This window comes from Macrotis lagotis, chromosome 2 (genome assembly GCF_037893015.1).
Source record: "Macrotis lagotis isolate mMagLag1 chromosome 2, bilby.v1.9.chrom.fasta, whole genome shotgun sequence".
In the NCBI taxonomy this organism is placed as follows: domain Eukaryota; kingdom Metazoa; phylum Chordata; class Mammalia; order Peramelemorphia; family Peramelidae; genus Macrotis; species Macrotis lagotis.
This window is the reverse complement of record NC_133659.1, coordinates 191,829,235-191,843,724: the sequence shown is the minus strand read 5'-3', so window position 1 is coordinate 191,843,724 and position 14,490 is coordinate 191,829,235. Positions and strand designations below refer to the sequence as shown.

At 46.1% G+C, this 14,490-nt stretch overlaps 1 protein-coding gene across 3 annotated transcripts; it reads left to right on the top strand.

Moving 5' to 3' along the window:
• The first annotated feature begins 2,400 nt into the window (after window positions 1–2,400).
• COPZ2 (COPI coat complex subunit zeta 2) lies at window positions 2,401–14,186 on the top strand. Of its 3 annotated transcripts, XM_074224161.1 has the most exons (10): window positions 2,402–2,520; window positions 3,516–3,590; window positions 5,682–5,763; window positions 6,828–6,919; window positions 7,395–7,450; window positions 7,932–8,009; window positions 10,299–10,350; window positions 11,512–11,550; window positions 12,133–12,269; window positions 13,470–14,186. In XM_074224161.1, exons 1-9 carry the CDS (start codon window positions 2,428–2,430, stop codon window positions 12,163–12,165), a joined length of 600 nt encoding a protein of 199 aa, XP_074080262.1. In that variant the 5' UTR covers window positions 2,402–2,427; the 3' UTR covers window positions 12,166–12,269; window positions 13,470–14,186. The 3 variants fall into 3 exon arrangements, with proteins under 3 accessions (XP_074080263.1, XP_074080262.1, XP_074080261.1); XM_074224160.1 differs by lacking the exon at window positions 12,133–12,269 and having other exon boundaries at window positions 2,403–2,520; XM_074224162.1 differs by lacking the exons at window positions 11,512–11,550; window positions 12,133–12,269 and having other exon boundaries at window positions 2,401–2,520.
• Window positions 14,187–14,490: the final 304 nt, after the last annotated feature.

Here is a 14,490-nt window from a genome sequence, read left to right as displayed (position 1 = left end):
AAAACTGAGCTCATTATCTTTCTCCCTAAATGTCCACCCTACTCCTTCCCTGTTACTGCAGAAGGAAATGCCATCCTCCTAACTCTTCAGGCTGGCATCCTAGGAATCATTCTGTATCTCTCACTCTCCATATTCAAGACCTGTGGGTCTCTTCACTTATCCTTCCTTCTCTCCTCTAACATTGCCATCTCTCTAGAATAGGCCCTTATCACACAGAACGTCTGGATTATTGCAATATCGTGATGGTGGGTCTGCTTGCTTCAAGACTTTCGCCACCAATTTATCCTCCATTCGACTACTGAAATAACTTTACCAAACATGTTACACCCCTAATCAATTAATTTCAGTGACTTCCTATAGCCTCCAGAAGCAAATACAAATTATTCGTCATTCAAAGCCCTTTGTAATTTAGCCTCCTCCTACTTTTGCAGTCTTCTACCTTAATCTACAATGAGTACTCTTTTATCTAGTGACACTGGTCCCTCCTTGTCTGTTCCATGAACCACACACTCCATTTCTCAGCTCTGGGCATTTTCTCTGTCAGTTCCCCAAAACTGGAATACCCCCCTCCTCTGCTCCAACTTTTTGGTCTACTGACTTCCTTTAAGTCCCAACTAAAATCTTATTTTTTACTGGAGCTTTTCCAACTCTTCAATTCTAATGTTTTTCCTAGTTTTGTTTCCTATTTATACTGTATAAAGCTTGATTTATTATATATACGCATATATGTGTGTGTGTCTTTGCATATGATCCCCCCATTAGATTGGAAGAAGATGGGAACACTCTTTTGTGATTTTTTTTGTATCCTCCAAGGGCTTAGCACAATGAGGGACACTTAGTGGGAGCTAAATAAATGCTTTCTGATTGATTGTGTGTATAGAGTGGAGATTAGTGAAATGGGAATGAGAAAACTTTGAGGGAGAAGAGGAGGTACAGGTAAGGGTGAAGGAGATGAAAATCCCCAGATGAGTAAGGTAGAAGAGAGGTAGTAGGATAGAGGGAAGATATAGGGAACTTAAAGGAATTTGAAAAGGTAAGATAAGGGGGGGGGGGAGCAGAAATGAGAAAAGAAATACAGAAAAGGAGAAGAAAAGCGGAAGAGTGACTTAAGAGGACAAAGGAAAGAAGGAAAAAGGTGAGGAGAGGAAAGAGAAAGAAGGGAAGAATGAAAGGAAGGAAACATTTAAGTGCCTTAAATGTTGCTAGGTACATCTTGCTATTTTGGAAGGGCTTTCCAAAAATCTCATTTGACTCTCACAACGATCTTGGGAAGTTGGCTATGTTATTAAACTCATTTTGCAGTTGAGAAAACTGAAGCAGACAGAGGTTAACTAATTTTCCTAGACTCACAAGTAGTTAAGTGTTGAACTCAGCTCTGACTCAGAATCCAGCAAGTGGGGGGGGGGGGGGAGAAGGGAGGAGAAGAGAAAAGAAAAAGTAGAAGAAAAGGGAGGGAAGAAAAAATATAAAAGAAGTATGAAGGGAAGGGGGAGGGGCAAAGAGAAAGGACGGAAGTGAGAGGGGGAGGGAGACAGAAAGGGGAGAAAAAGAGTGAGAGAAAAGGAGGAGAAAGAGAAAGGAGAGAGAGAGAGAGAGAGAGAAGAGAGAAAGTGAGAGTGAAAGTGTGAGAGAGTGAGAGTGAGAGTGAGAGAGAAAGTGCGAGAGAGTGTGAGAGTAAGAGTGAAAGAGAAAGTTGTGAGAGAAAGTGAGAGTGAGAGGGAAAGTGTGAGACAGAAAGTGTAGAGAGTGAGAGTGAGAAAGTGCGAGAGAGAGTGTGAGCGAGAGAGAAAGTGTGAGAGTGAGAGTGAAGAGAGAAAGTGTGAGAGTGAGAGGGAGAGGGAGAAAGTGCGAGAGTGAGAGAGTGTGAGAGGAGAGAGAGAAAGTGTGAGAGTGAACGAGAGAGAGTGAGAGAGAGAGAGACAGAGACAGAGAGACAGAGAGAGACAGAGAGAGAGAGAGAGAGGGGAGAGGGGTAGAAGGCAGAAGAGCAGAGCAGAGGCGGCTGGAGGCTGCCCCGGCCTCCGCCCCTCGCCCCCCCCCGGCCCCCCTCCTCGCCCCCCCCCCGGCCTCCGCCCCTCGCCCCCTGGCCCCCCCTCCTCGCCCCCCCCCGGCCCCCCCTCCTCGCCCCCCCCGGCCTCCGCCCCTCGCCCCCCCGGCCCCCCTCCTCGCCCCCCCCGGCCTCCGCCCCTCGCCCCCCCGGCCCCCCTCCTCGCCCCCCCGGCCTCCGCCCCTCGCCCCCCCCGGCCCCCCTCCTCGCCCCCCCCGGCCCCCCTCCTCGCCCCCCCGGCCCCCCTCCTCGCCCCCCCCAGGCTCGGCCTCCTGCGCCGGCCGCTCGGCGGGACGGGACGCGCCAGGCCGGCCCCGCGGGGGAGGGCGGCGGGGGGCGGGGCCGGGCCGGGCGGTGCTGTCAGTGCGGAGCCGAGCGGAATGCAGCGGCCCGAGGCCTGGCCACGTCCGCACCCGGGGGAGGGGGCCGGCCCGGCGCCGGGCGCGGGGGCCGCGGAGCCCCCGGGGCTGCGGGTACGCTGCGCGCTCGGGACCCCTCGGAGCCGCGGCCCGCTCCCAACTCCCCCAGCTCGGGGGCGGCGCGGCCGGGGCGCAGCTCCGGCAACTTTCGGCCGCGGCCCTGGTCCGGGCCGAGCGCGGGGGGCAGGAAGGGGCCGGGCGCGCGGGAGGCGCGGGAGGCGCGGGGCGCCCGGGGCCCGGGAAGGAGGAGGACTGTGCGGACGAGAGGGGAAAGTTAGAGCGCGCGGTCCAGAGTCGGGGAAGGGGCTGGGCTGGGCTGGCTGGGCTGGCTGGGCTGGGCTGGGACTCCTCTAGATCGAGTTGGGGTTGGGATGGGGGTGCGGGGGGCGCAGCCGGGCACATCTGTTGCGAAGCCTCGGGCGCCCACTTGCTTCCGGGGGCCCCGCCGGGCATGCCAAGTCTAGGACGCTGGAGGAGAGGAGCCGGGCTGCCCGAGCCGGAGGGTGGGGGCGGGGAGAGGGGGAGCCGCCTCTCCTTCTGGCCAAGTTGGAGAGCCAGCCCCGTGGATGTGTCGGATTCTGCATCTGACTGACATTCCCAAGTTCCCTGGGAATGTGGGTCCCGGCCCTGGATCAAATCCCGAAGCTCTGGAATCATTAGGGACAAGGTTCTGCTGGGGGGCTCAGACAAGGACCCCCGTCAGTCTCCCCAGCCCAGGTTCTGTGATACACTCCGACTTAGACTCTGGAGCAGTCAGTGCATGACAGAACTTGGGTTTGGGTGGACCTTCTGCGCGGAAGCGGGGCGTCCAGCAGCAGGCCTTGACCTCCGAGGCGGGGTGTAGAAGCTGCCTGGAAACTCGGCAGCTGCAGAACAGAGGAGTCAGTGCAGATTTCACTGTGGGCCAGTGAGAAGAGTCAGACCCTCTGACTCTCCATGGAAGGGATCCCTAGAAGTCTGAGGAATCCCTTTCTTCTGTCAATGGGAAGAATAAATCTGAGAGTCACTTCCCTCCTCAGCTAGCTTACTCTACCTTTCCTTGGGGTCAGTTGCAGGAACCATCTCTCTACACTATCAAAGCAGTTTTCATCCTGGATAATGATGGACATCGGCTTCTGGCCAAGGTAACTCCCTACCTCTCCTCTTCCCTATAGTCTCCCCTGCCCAAGATCATCAAAGAAATCCCTGGAAATATCACAACCCAGAGACCCAAAGATGAGCGCCCCCTGAACTCAAGGCCAGTGTAAGACACTAGATCTCCTCCATGGTATCTCAACCTAGATTCTATTTAGAAGTCTACCTCCCCTACTCCCCATCCCCACCACTTTCAGATTATCAGTTTGGGTTGCATGTTTGGGAAAGAAATTGTCTTTATCTACAGCATCTTCTTGAGGAGAGGTCATTTCCACTGACCAGATGCATTCCAAGAAAATGAAGGGATATCATATTCATCCTTCTAGGAATTTAAAAGTAACAACATAATAAATGGAATGCTGGCATTCTGGTTGCCCCAAATCTGGCAGTTAAGCTATTTTCACTGTCTATGATTTAGCAGTCATAATATCACAGGATGTCAGAATTAGAAGACAGTTTAGAAATTATGTGGTCAATTCCTCTGCATATGACAGACAAGGGACCAAAGGCTCTTGGGCAAGGGGAGGTAACTTGCCCATATTTATACAACTAATTAGTGGCAAAAGCAGAATTAGAACCCATATCTCCTCATTATTAACCTGCTTTATCCCTATCACTCTTAAGTTGTTCACTCTAGAGTTTATGTGAAACTTTGGATTTTTAAAAAAAGTTATGCTTTCCTTTTCATAATATTCAAATGGACTATGTCCCCAAGGCATTCTTGGAGGGGGGGGAGGGAGTAAAGCAGCTGGTCCATTGGTCCAGTACTGCATTTGTAGAAAACCCTCAAGTCAGATGCACATGAAGTTGAGACTCAATTGTAATTAGTCCTTTATAGTTGAGAACAAATCATAGGGTCATAGAATTTAGAGACAAAAGGATCCAGCCTCATCATTTTAAAAAGGGGAAACTGAAACCCAGAGGAGGGGAAATAAATAACTTGTCCATCACATATAGGGAGTAGATATCAGAGACTGGATTTATAACCAGGTCCTCTGGAGTGTCCTAGGATTTAAAGTTCAATCCAGATATACTCCATATTTCTATAGTCCCTTTCTGGGAAACGTACTTTTCACCAATGTAATTTCATATATCATCTGACTACACAAATTCCCATGTTAAAAAAAGTGAACCTAAGGCCTAGTTCAGACATTGTAAGTTCATTCAATATAGCATGCTGGGAAATCTCAAATCTACAGGTCTCTTGTTAAGGTTCTTTCATCTCAGCATACGGGATCCCAAAGCACTCTAGGCAACTTGTTTTCCCAGACATATCATATTAAGCTATCAGATAGTGATCCAGAGCTCATACCACATCTTCTGCATGCCACCAAGAAAAAAAGCAGAAGGGGAAGTTGTATGAAGCCCCCAGGCTTAGAATAGCTAAAGAAGCTTACTGTCACCAAATATCAGATTTGGAAGAGACCTTTGAGATCAGCTGGTCTAACCCCTTCATTCTATAGATAAGGATACTAAATGGGGAGGTGATTTGACTAAGATTATGAAGCTAGTAAAGTGTCGGAGGCAGGAGTCCCAAATACAAGTCTAGAGGCTTTAGGTTCTAGAGCTGGCATGTTCTATTTTTTAATTCTATCAAAGGCCTCAATAATTACCATAGGCCCTGAAAACTTGGGTAACATTTGCCTCTGAAAATATTTTCTGTAGAAAGAAGTTGATTTCCTTAAAGAAAGCAGGACTATGGCTAAACCAGTGAGGAGACCCAAGAAGAGGTGATTCAAATTCAGCTTGTCAAATTAAGGTCTCAAAGCAAACATGGAAGACATTTAAGAAAAAAACAGAGAGCTGTGACTGACATATAGCTATATTTAAAAGAAGTCAGCAGGCTTGAAAAACAAATACTTTTATGTTTATAATCTTTTTATTTGGAATTGGTGTTGGTAGAGTGGGGCAATGCTGAAAGTGTTTTCTCTAGGCAGACTCTAAGTACCTGTGGAGAGAGGGGACTCTGGTGGGAGGCAGCTCTGAGAATCCAGCCTGCTGTTATTACTGCTCAGCACATTCATCTAATGTCTAGACTCCAGCATCCCACAATGTTGTTATCTCTTCTCCCTTTTTCCTAGTACTATGATGATACATTCCCCTCCATAAAGGAGCAGAAGGCTTTTGAGAAAAATGTCTTCATCAAGACTAATAGGACTGACAGTAAGTGATTGTGTTTCTGTTGGTACTTCCAACTTAACTCACTTTTTCCTCATTTTCCACCCTCAAACTGCCTTTCAACCAAGCAAAATTTGACCCTGTCCTCTCTACACTTCCTTTCTTGCCCCTGAGCCTTCATACAGATTATTTCTTTTCCTTGGAGTGATTGATCCCTAACTCTGACCCTCCCTTCCTTCCTTATGCCTTTCTTCCCACATCTCTCTTCCTGACTGACTCCATGCCCATGCTCTTATTACTTCAAGACTAATAGACTCTAGAGGTCTGGTCTTGTCCCTCTAAATGAGTTCCATTTTCTCTTCCCTATTTGCTTCCACTGACTTCCCACTGAGGGCAGAAATTATGTTTAACCGAGCTCTCTATGGACCCTATCTCCTTTTTCTGAAAACTTTCCATAAGTAGATTACCTCACCCATGCTAGGCTTGTAATTCTGCCTTCATGAAAACCTCCCTGACCCAGCTTGGGTAAAATATGTTTCAGTCCCATAGAGGAGAATGAAAGGAATTGTGGGAAATGTAGAGTCAGTCAATGAATAAATATTTATTAAATAACTACTACAGTTATCCATTCCACATTTCCCTATATTCCATGGGATAGCATAAGAATTTTGGGGGAGTTTTGTGGAACCACAGGTAACACTCAAAGACCAGCAGACAACCCAGAAAAAGGTAGAAACTCAGAAAGGCATAAAATTTATGTATACTATATAATAGCAATCCAAATTTTATAAAAGTATTATAGACACCTTGAAAAACAAAAAGAAAAAATTCTGACTTCTTCTCTGGCACGAATGATGAGTCAAAAAATTTTACTCAAATTTTCTAAGTCTTCTTTAATGCCTGCAGTATGGAAAGGATAACTATTTAAACCAGACCCTATGCCAAGCACTGAGGTTCAAAGAAAGACAAGGATGGTCCCTGATTTCAAGGAGCTAGATGGGGAAGAGTAAGACAGGATTGGGTCAACTGGATTAGAAGGCAGGAGGAGCATGAGACCACTGGGAGGGAGCCTGAATGTCCTCCCTTTCTTCCTCCTCACATTCTTTTAGGTGAGATTGCCTTTTTTGGGGGCATGACCATCGTCTACAAGAGCAGCATTGACCTTTTCCTGTATGTGGTGGGCTCATCTCAGGAGAATGAGGTGAACACAAGGGCCTGGGGGAAATAATGGAGACCTGTGAAAAGTATAGGAAGGGTTGGGATGAACTGGGACCAGGGAACCTTTGAGGTCTTGGTGGGTTGAGTATTGGTTATCTTCATGGGGCATAGTAATCTAACCCTATCACCTAAGGAAAATCCTTGAGTCAAAAGAGATCTTGAAAACTCATCTCATCCATGTTACAGCCTCCAGGTTAAATGAGACTCAACTTATCCTTGTTAGCAATTCATCCTTTTCTTGTCTCAGTAAAAGGAGATTCCATGAATTCTCATCATGCTATCATCCAGCTTTACCCAGATTTGGAGCCATTCACATCCCAAAACCTCTTGAAAATGGAAAAGCCATTTATCCTCAAGTATCTAGTATGGTTTTTGAAACTCTTCTTGGCCTTACTGGATCCAGTCTCTTTTTCTTTTCTCCTCCTTTTCTCTTCTCTCCTTCTTTTCTCCTCACCCAGCTGATGCTCATGTCAGTCCTCACTTGCCTGTTTGATTCCCTGAACCATGTGCTACGGTAAGTGACACTTGGGACCCCAGAGGTAAGAGCCATTCCCCTGAGCCCTGAAAACTCTCATCCTCCAGACAGACCCCTTCTGCACCAAGGAGGTGCCTTCCTCTAATACTGCCTCAGCCTCCTCAGAATTGGGAAGGAACCCTCCCTCTTCCCCCTCTAGTTCTAGTTTCTAGCCCTCTTACCCCATGATTAGTCACTCTAGTAGAAGGCTGAGAGTGTTTGGCCATCGTGAACTTTGACCCAGGTTAGCTCCTTCAATGGATGTGATGTTTCGTCCTTAAGTGAAGGCTTGGGTCAGTGAGGGAAAGGGTAGATAACAGGATCAGGAATATCTAGACATGTTCCTCACTCTCCCTTCCATCATATGCCCTCCCCAATCCCTAAGCACTTCTATGTTTTCTGGGAGAGGGTAATTGTTGGGGGACCCCATAATCCCCCTCCAGAAGCAGTAAGTGACTCATACGGCTGGCTATACCTTTAGGAGGAACATAGAGAAACGCTCATTGGTGGAGAACATGGATGGAGCCTTCCTGGTGGTGGATGAGATCGTGGATGGCGGGTGAGAAGGGTATGGGTGGGAAAAAGCCACCTGGACATTCCACAGGAATTGCACAAACATTTATATAATGACATCCAGTTAAGTTTCTGATCTATAACTTTCACAGATGGTGTGAATGTGAAGAAAATTCTTTGTAGAACTAAAATTTTATGTGAGAGGCAGCTTGTGAATAGAGGGCCAGTCTTGGAGTCAGAAAGATCTGCTTCAATTCCTACTTCTAACACATACTAACTAGATGACCATGAGCCAGTGACAACTTCTCAGGGTTTCAAGCAATTCTAAAATTATAAATTATTGATAAGTTGTTGATCTATTTTAATAGAAGAAATTTCCCCACCATGAGTTTCTTATATGAGGAAAATCATTTATCTTCTCCCTCTTCCAGATCTACATATGAGTTAATATGATTTTAAAACACAACTAGACTAATATGGATCACTGTCAGCTATCCTCAGAGTGTGTGTGTGTGTGTGTGTGTTTGTGTGTGTGTATATGTATATGTATATATATATATATATATATATATATATATATAGTAAATCCTGAGTCAACTTCTTCCTAATGTGCTGCATGGGTTCTATTTACTTTCCCACACTACTTAGTCAGAGTTCAGAAAATTCAGTCTTATTTTAATATTAGCCAAGTCCAGATTTCAGAAGTTAGATATGATGAAAAAACACGACTATTGAATAAAAATGACTTTTGGATTACCTACTATTTGAGGATTATCCAAATTGTGGTCACCCATGATTGATGCAAGTAATCAGAAAAATGACCATAAATGTCCTTGGCCTTTTAAAAGCATTAGAAAATACCCTATTCACATATTTTTTCCACTCCCTAGGAAAAATCTCATTGTCTGTAGGAAGAACATTAGACACTTAGGCAATGCAGAGTAGAGCTAATATCTTCTTGAAACCCCAGCTTTTCTTGGAAAAATGGGATTCAAGAGAATGGATTTCTATAAGAGAATGGCTAGGAAAGAATAAACTTCTTTGGCATTACGAAAAGCCTTGCTTTTGCCAAGTGGGACTATGAAATCAGGATGAAGTTATCAAAGAAACTTATCTGAACTCCCTGAAAGTCAGGGCTCTGGGTGTCAGACTGAACCCTGCCATACAGAGCTCAGGGCTGGGCATTACAGGAGGAACCATATGTACTCCCAGCTTTCAAAGAGTCCTCAGATGGGGAAAAACAGTATCATACAAACTGCATGGAAAGATGAGATACAAGGCACACAAACCCTTATATAAATTATTTAAGAGCACATAAAGCAAAGGAAAAATAAATAGCAATAACTTACATTTATATAAAGTAAATAGCATATTACTACCATGTCTTAAAGTTACAAAGCACTTACCTTACCAGTGAGGTAATCTTACTTGAGATCTGTGAGATCATAAGGATTCTAAGAGCATAGATTTAAAGCTGGAAGAAATTTTATAAACCATCAAGTCTAATATTTTCATTTTAGAGATGAAGAAACTGAGGCACAGAGAAGTTAACTGATTTGCTTAGGGTCACAACAGCTGGTGTCTAAGGTGAGACTTGAACTGAGGTCTTCCTGACTCCATGTGTAGTATACCACAGGCAGCATGGTGTAGCATAAGATGCTAAATTTGAAGTCAGGAAGACCTGGATTCAAGTTCTACCCTGGATATTTCCCTGGAACCATGAGCCTTAAACTCTCTGAATCTGTTTCCTCCTCTGTAAGATGAAACTGAATATAAATAATAATACCAGTGCTATCTGCCTGCCATTGTGCTTCTCCTATTCAGCTAATGTGTATAAAACTCTTGGCCAGATTAACAGTTGGCTATCATTCATGACTCCATGGCTATCAGTGTGAATTGTTAGTGTCAGTTCTGAATTCATAGGTTCCAAATCAGTGAAGTTTTACCATGGTGCAGAGATCTAAATGTTTGGCTAGGATGGGTCTAGAAGGATTAGGGCAAACCAATTCAAATAAGTCAGGGAAGGCTTCCAGGAAGAGGTGGGTGTAAACTAAGGTTTTGAGAAAGAAGGAAGGAAGGGAAAGAGGAAAGGAGGGAAAAAAAGGGGGGAGAGAGAGAAGGAAGGAGAAAGGAAAGAATGGAATGGAGAAAAGAGAGGAAGGGAGGAAGAGAAGGAAGGATGAGTAGGCAAAGCTTATATGCAAAACTCTATGTTAAGGACTGAGTACAAACAAAAAAGCAAGTCAGTGTCTGGTCTCCAAGGGATGCTTAGTGGAGACCATTTGGGAAGATAACTAGTCTTGTTCCATTTTCGTCCTGTTGTTTTTATTTTTAGCGTAATTCTGGAGAATGATCCTCAGCAGGTGATCCAGAAAGTGAACTTCCGGGTAAGGATCTCTACTCCCCATTCCTTGTCCTGGTCTGAGGTATAGGGTAGCAAAGAGGTTGGCTAGAGGCCTGCCTTCCATCTTCCCCTCTCTTTTTCTCTCCTAAGTCCTGGAGTACCTAGTACCTGGAAGGCTGGAGCATTTCAGAGACATTCTGTTCCTTGACTTGACCCTCAAGGGTTGGTTGGATTCAGGGCTGCCAGGGACTGAATGGAGAGGACAGGTTTCTTAGAAAAGTGGGGGAGATGTAATAAGCAAAAGATCATTTCATTAGATCTTTTTTCTCCTCTTCCCCCCAACTACATCTACTTACCCTGCCCCTTTAGATCTCTAAGTACTTGGGCCTCATTACTGTGAGGAAGCACTCTTTGACAAAGAGGTAAAAACCATGTCTTCTAAGAAAAGCAGCAAGATGTAACAGGAAATTCACTGGATTTGGGTCCAGAGCAGAGATATCAAAATATGTGGCAGGTCATATTAGTCATGACTGGGAATCAGACTAAAGTATAATTGGAAAATATTTAACAAAATAAATAAAAAATACAAGAAAACATAAATAATATTACATTTTGAAATTAATATAGTTGATATATTGTCTACAGGGATCCTCATGCACAAAGATTAGTGACCCTCTTTTTTCTGGGGGGTGGGGAGCAAGGCAATCAGGGTTAAGTGACATGCCCAGAATTACACAGCTAGTAAGTATATGAAGCTAGATTTGAACTCTGGAAGATGTCTTCCCACCTCCAGTCCAGATGCTCTATCCACAGTTCCACCTAGCTGCCCTAGGACTCTATGGGTACTTATTATTTTTATTCATAATGTGAGGGACTTGGCCTAGATGGTCTCTGAGTTCCATGAGGTTAAAATCACCTGGTTGCCTTGGCCCTGAAAGTCATTTGTCCTAGTCTTGTTTCCCCCACAGTTGATAGAGATTTTCTCCTTCACTCCTTCCCTTAAACTTCAGAAGAAATCTAGGGGTTCCAGCTGCCAAAGTACCATCTTAGAATCTATCTTGGGGGTGGGATAGGTACTCCTGGATCCCCTAACAGTGCCCACTGTTCCACCATGCCCCCTTTCCTGTGCCTCTCTGGCTCTGCTCTTGTTTTCTACCCCACTCTTTCTAACACTCCCTCCACCACTGGCTTTGCTTCTCCACAGGTGGATGACAGTGGCCTGTCCGAGCAGAGTGTGGCTCAGGTAGGCACTTTGGAATCTGGAATTCAAGACAGGAGGAATATTTCAAGGGATAGCTTGAGGAAGGGGAAGGCAGAGAGGGCAGGCCTGAAAACTTGAAGGAGGGAGGGGGCAAAGATAAACAGTCTTGGGAAGAAAGAATGTCACAAAAGGCTCCTGGGAAATCACCAGAAGGATAAGAGGAACTTGCCCTCATCAGCTAACCTCATCCTGCCAGAGCCTCCAACAAGAGGCCTTTACTCCTTTCTCTCCTTTTGACTGAAGAGGATAAAGAACCTTCTTACCACCCTCTTCTCCACTCCCCCTTGGAGTTCATGATTATGGCCAGGGACTTTTGGACCCTGTGGTAGGATTTATATTGCTCCCATTCCTCCCCCCCCAACTCCTTATTCTTGCTCACCTTTAAACTTTGAACCACCAGGCTCTTCAAGGACTCAGTCAGTAGCAGAAGCCAAACTTGCCACATCCTCTGCCAGACCATGCCTGGGTGGGAGGTGGGGGTCCCAGTTGTGGTCCCAACTAGTTTTCAGCTACACAAACTTCCTGCTTATCAGACTATCTTTCTTCTACCTATCCACCCCACAGGTCCTTCTGTTCAGACTAATCCTGCCTGCATGAAGCTCCCTGATCCAAGCATTCACTAACTACCTCCTTCCCCTGTGACAATAGCTGTGGCCAGAGGACTTGCTCGGGCTCATTCTATCTCTTGCACTGAGCCCCAGGTTTGATACCCACATTCCCAATTGCAGCTTGTGACACAGTTGACCCTAACTCTGGCTTATCTGGGCTCCTTCCTCAGTCCTAGGCTCACTCCTCATCTTGCCTCTTCACACTCCAGTTAGGCAGAGCCAGTGCATGGATAGATTGGGGGTGAACAGAGGCTAGAAGGTGGCTCCTGGGTCCAGCTCCCAAATGCTCAGATCACTCGTTGTCACCAGGAGGAGAGGACCTAGCTCTTTCAGTAAGATGAATCCCTGGGGAAAGGATAGATAGGAGACTAAGAAGACAAAAATGAGGGAGTTGGGTTCCCTGTTGGGGACTTGCTGGAAAACCTATATTTCAACCTCTGATTCAGTGAATGTTTCTGAAGAAGGGTGAGGGAGAGGCTTCATCTGCAAGGATTAATGCCCCTGGGAGCTGATGTTGGGGGGGGGGGGCAGGGATGATTCCAGAGCCCTGACCTGAGTGAACACAGCTTTGTTCAGTAGGGAGAGGTAAATCACTCTGCTGGTGGGTAGTCAAGGGTGTATGTCTGTATGTGGGGAATGGAAAGAGAGCCTGTTTTCACAAGTCCCCCATCCCACCCCCCTGCCATGTTGAGTTCTGTATATTTAGGTGTTTGTCTTTGGGCATACTGTGGGATGAAGGGAGGGGGATGGGCCAGGTTATAGCAGAGAATAAAGTCAGACTGGCTGGGCAGAGTGTCAGGAGCCTAGGGTTGCTGAGTGGGCGAGAGAGACCTGGGTGGGGCCAATACTGGAGCTCCTCTCTAGCTTTGCCTCTGGGCTTGGACGTGGCACTGGCACCAGCGTGGGCGGGACCTGGCTCCCTTGGCCTAGCTACGCCAGTGGAGGGGGCTGGGGAGACATGAGTGCCACTCCCTTTGCCCACGTGTCCACAGATGGCAGGGAACCTTGAGCTGTCAGTCAGGATCAGGGATGGATATGTTAGTTTTTGGGTCCTGACCAAGACTTAAAAAAACAGTCTTGAGGTCTGCAAATGAGCCCTTCTCCTGGCCAGGTAGAGAAATACTATTGCCACCTAGTGGCTGAATGCCAGCCCTGTGGCAGCTAGAAGATTAAGCAGAGTCCTTTCACCTAGTACGAGGGAGCATTGGGACTCAGGGTTTACTGGGTGACTGACTTTCCTTCTCTCTCCTTCTGTTCTCTCTCTTCCCTCCTCCCTCTCCCTAATCAAATTAGGTTCTACAGTCTGCCAAGGAGCAAATTAAGTGGTCTTTACTAAAGTGAAAACTATAGAAGCCAAACCTGCCTGCCTGCTCCATGGACCATTTCCTCAGTTCTGTAATATGCTGAGGACTCAAAGAGACAAGAGAGTCCCTACCTTTTACCTTTCCCAAGCCTCCTCTTAATACTAAAGCAAAATCCTGAGTTCTTAGCCTCTGATGTGTTGATCATAGGGGAACCTATGATTTAAATGATAAAAACCTCAGAGCTAAAAGGAACTTTGGTCATCTTCAATATCCAGGCATACAAATATGCATTCCTCTGCAGTATTCTGAAGTGGACAACCAACTACCACTTGTGACTTCCAGTGATAGGGAATTCATTACTTCCCAGAAGCTCATTTCATTTTTACACAATGCTCATGGTAGTATTCAGTCATCCCTTCCCCTGTCTGTTCCCCAAGACAACCAACTGAGCTGCCTCCTTAATGGTGGACTCTTGTCTTCCTGCCTGGGACCTGACACCAGGTCACTGAGGACTACAATAAAATAACTTTTGTCTCCTGTCTTGGATTTCCTGTTTCTCCTGACCCAGGAGGTTGTGCATCTGTATGAAACTGCCCCTGTAATGTCCTGTCGGGGTATGTGACTTGTATGATGTGTTTGTGTGTGACTGTGAGGATTAATCATGTGAAACATCTTAGAAGAGAATAAAGGGAAGGAATGAAGCTGATATCATGTTGTATTTACCAACACATGGTGGGTGGCTTTACTAAAGATCCTTGGCCATTTATTCACTTTTTCCTGCTTTTCCCCAACCCTCCAGGGATTCCTCTAACCTTTGGACCAACATCATCATTTGTTGTTTCTTACCATATCTGGTCCTCACCAATCCTTTCATGCTCTAATCTGAACCCTAGACATCAACTTTAGGAGAGCCATATAATATGCACAGATAGCCTGTGTTTATGTGAATAGGTGGCACAGTGATAGAATACTGACCTTGAAGTCAGCAATACTTAGTTCCTGAGTTCAAA

What these genes read in the sequence shown, in the direction of transcription:
- COPZ2 (XM_074224160.1), top strand. Translation starts at nt 2,428, where the DNA reads ATGCAGCGGCCCGAGGCCTGGCCACGTCCGCACCCGGGGGAGGGGGCC. An exon ending in TCCCTGAACCATGTGCTACG is followed by an intron (nt 7,451 to 7,931) that starts GTAAGTGACACT and finishes CTATACCTTTAG; the next exon opens with GAGGAACATAGAGAAACGCT. An exon ending in TCCAGAAAGTGAACTTCCGG is followed by an intron (nt 10,351 to 11,511) that starts GTAAGGATCTCT and finishes GCTTCTCCACAG; the next exon opens with GTGGATGACAGTGGCCTGTC.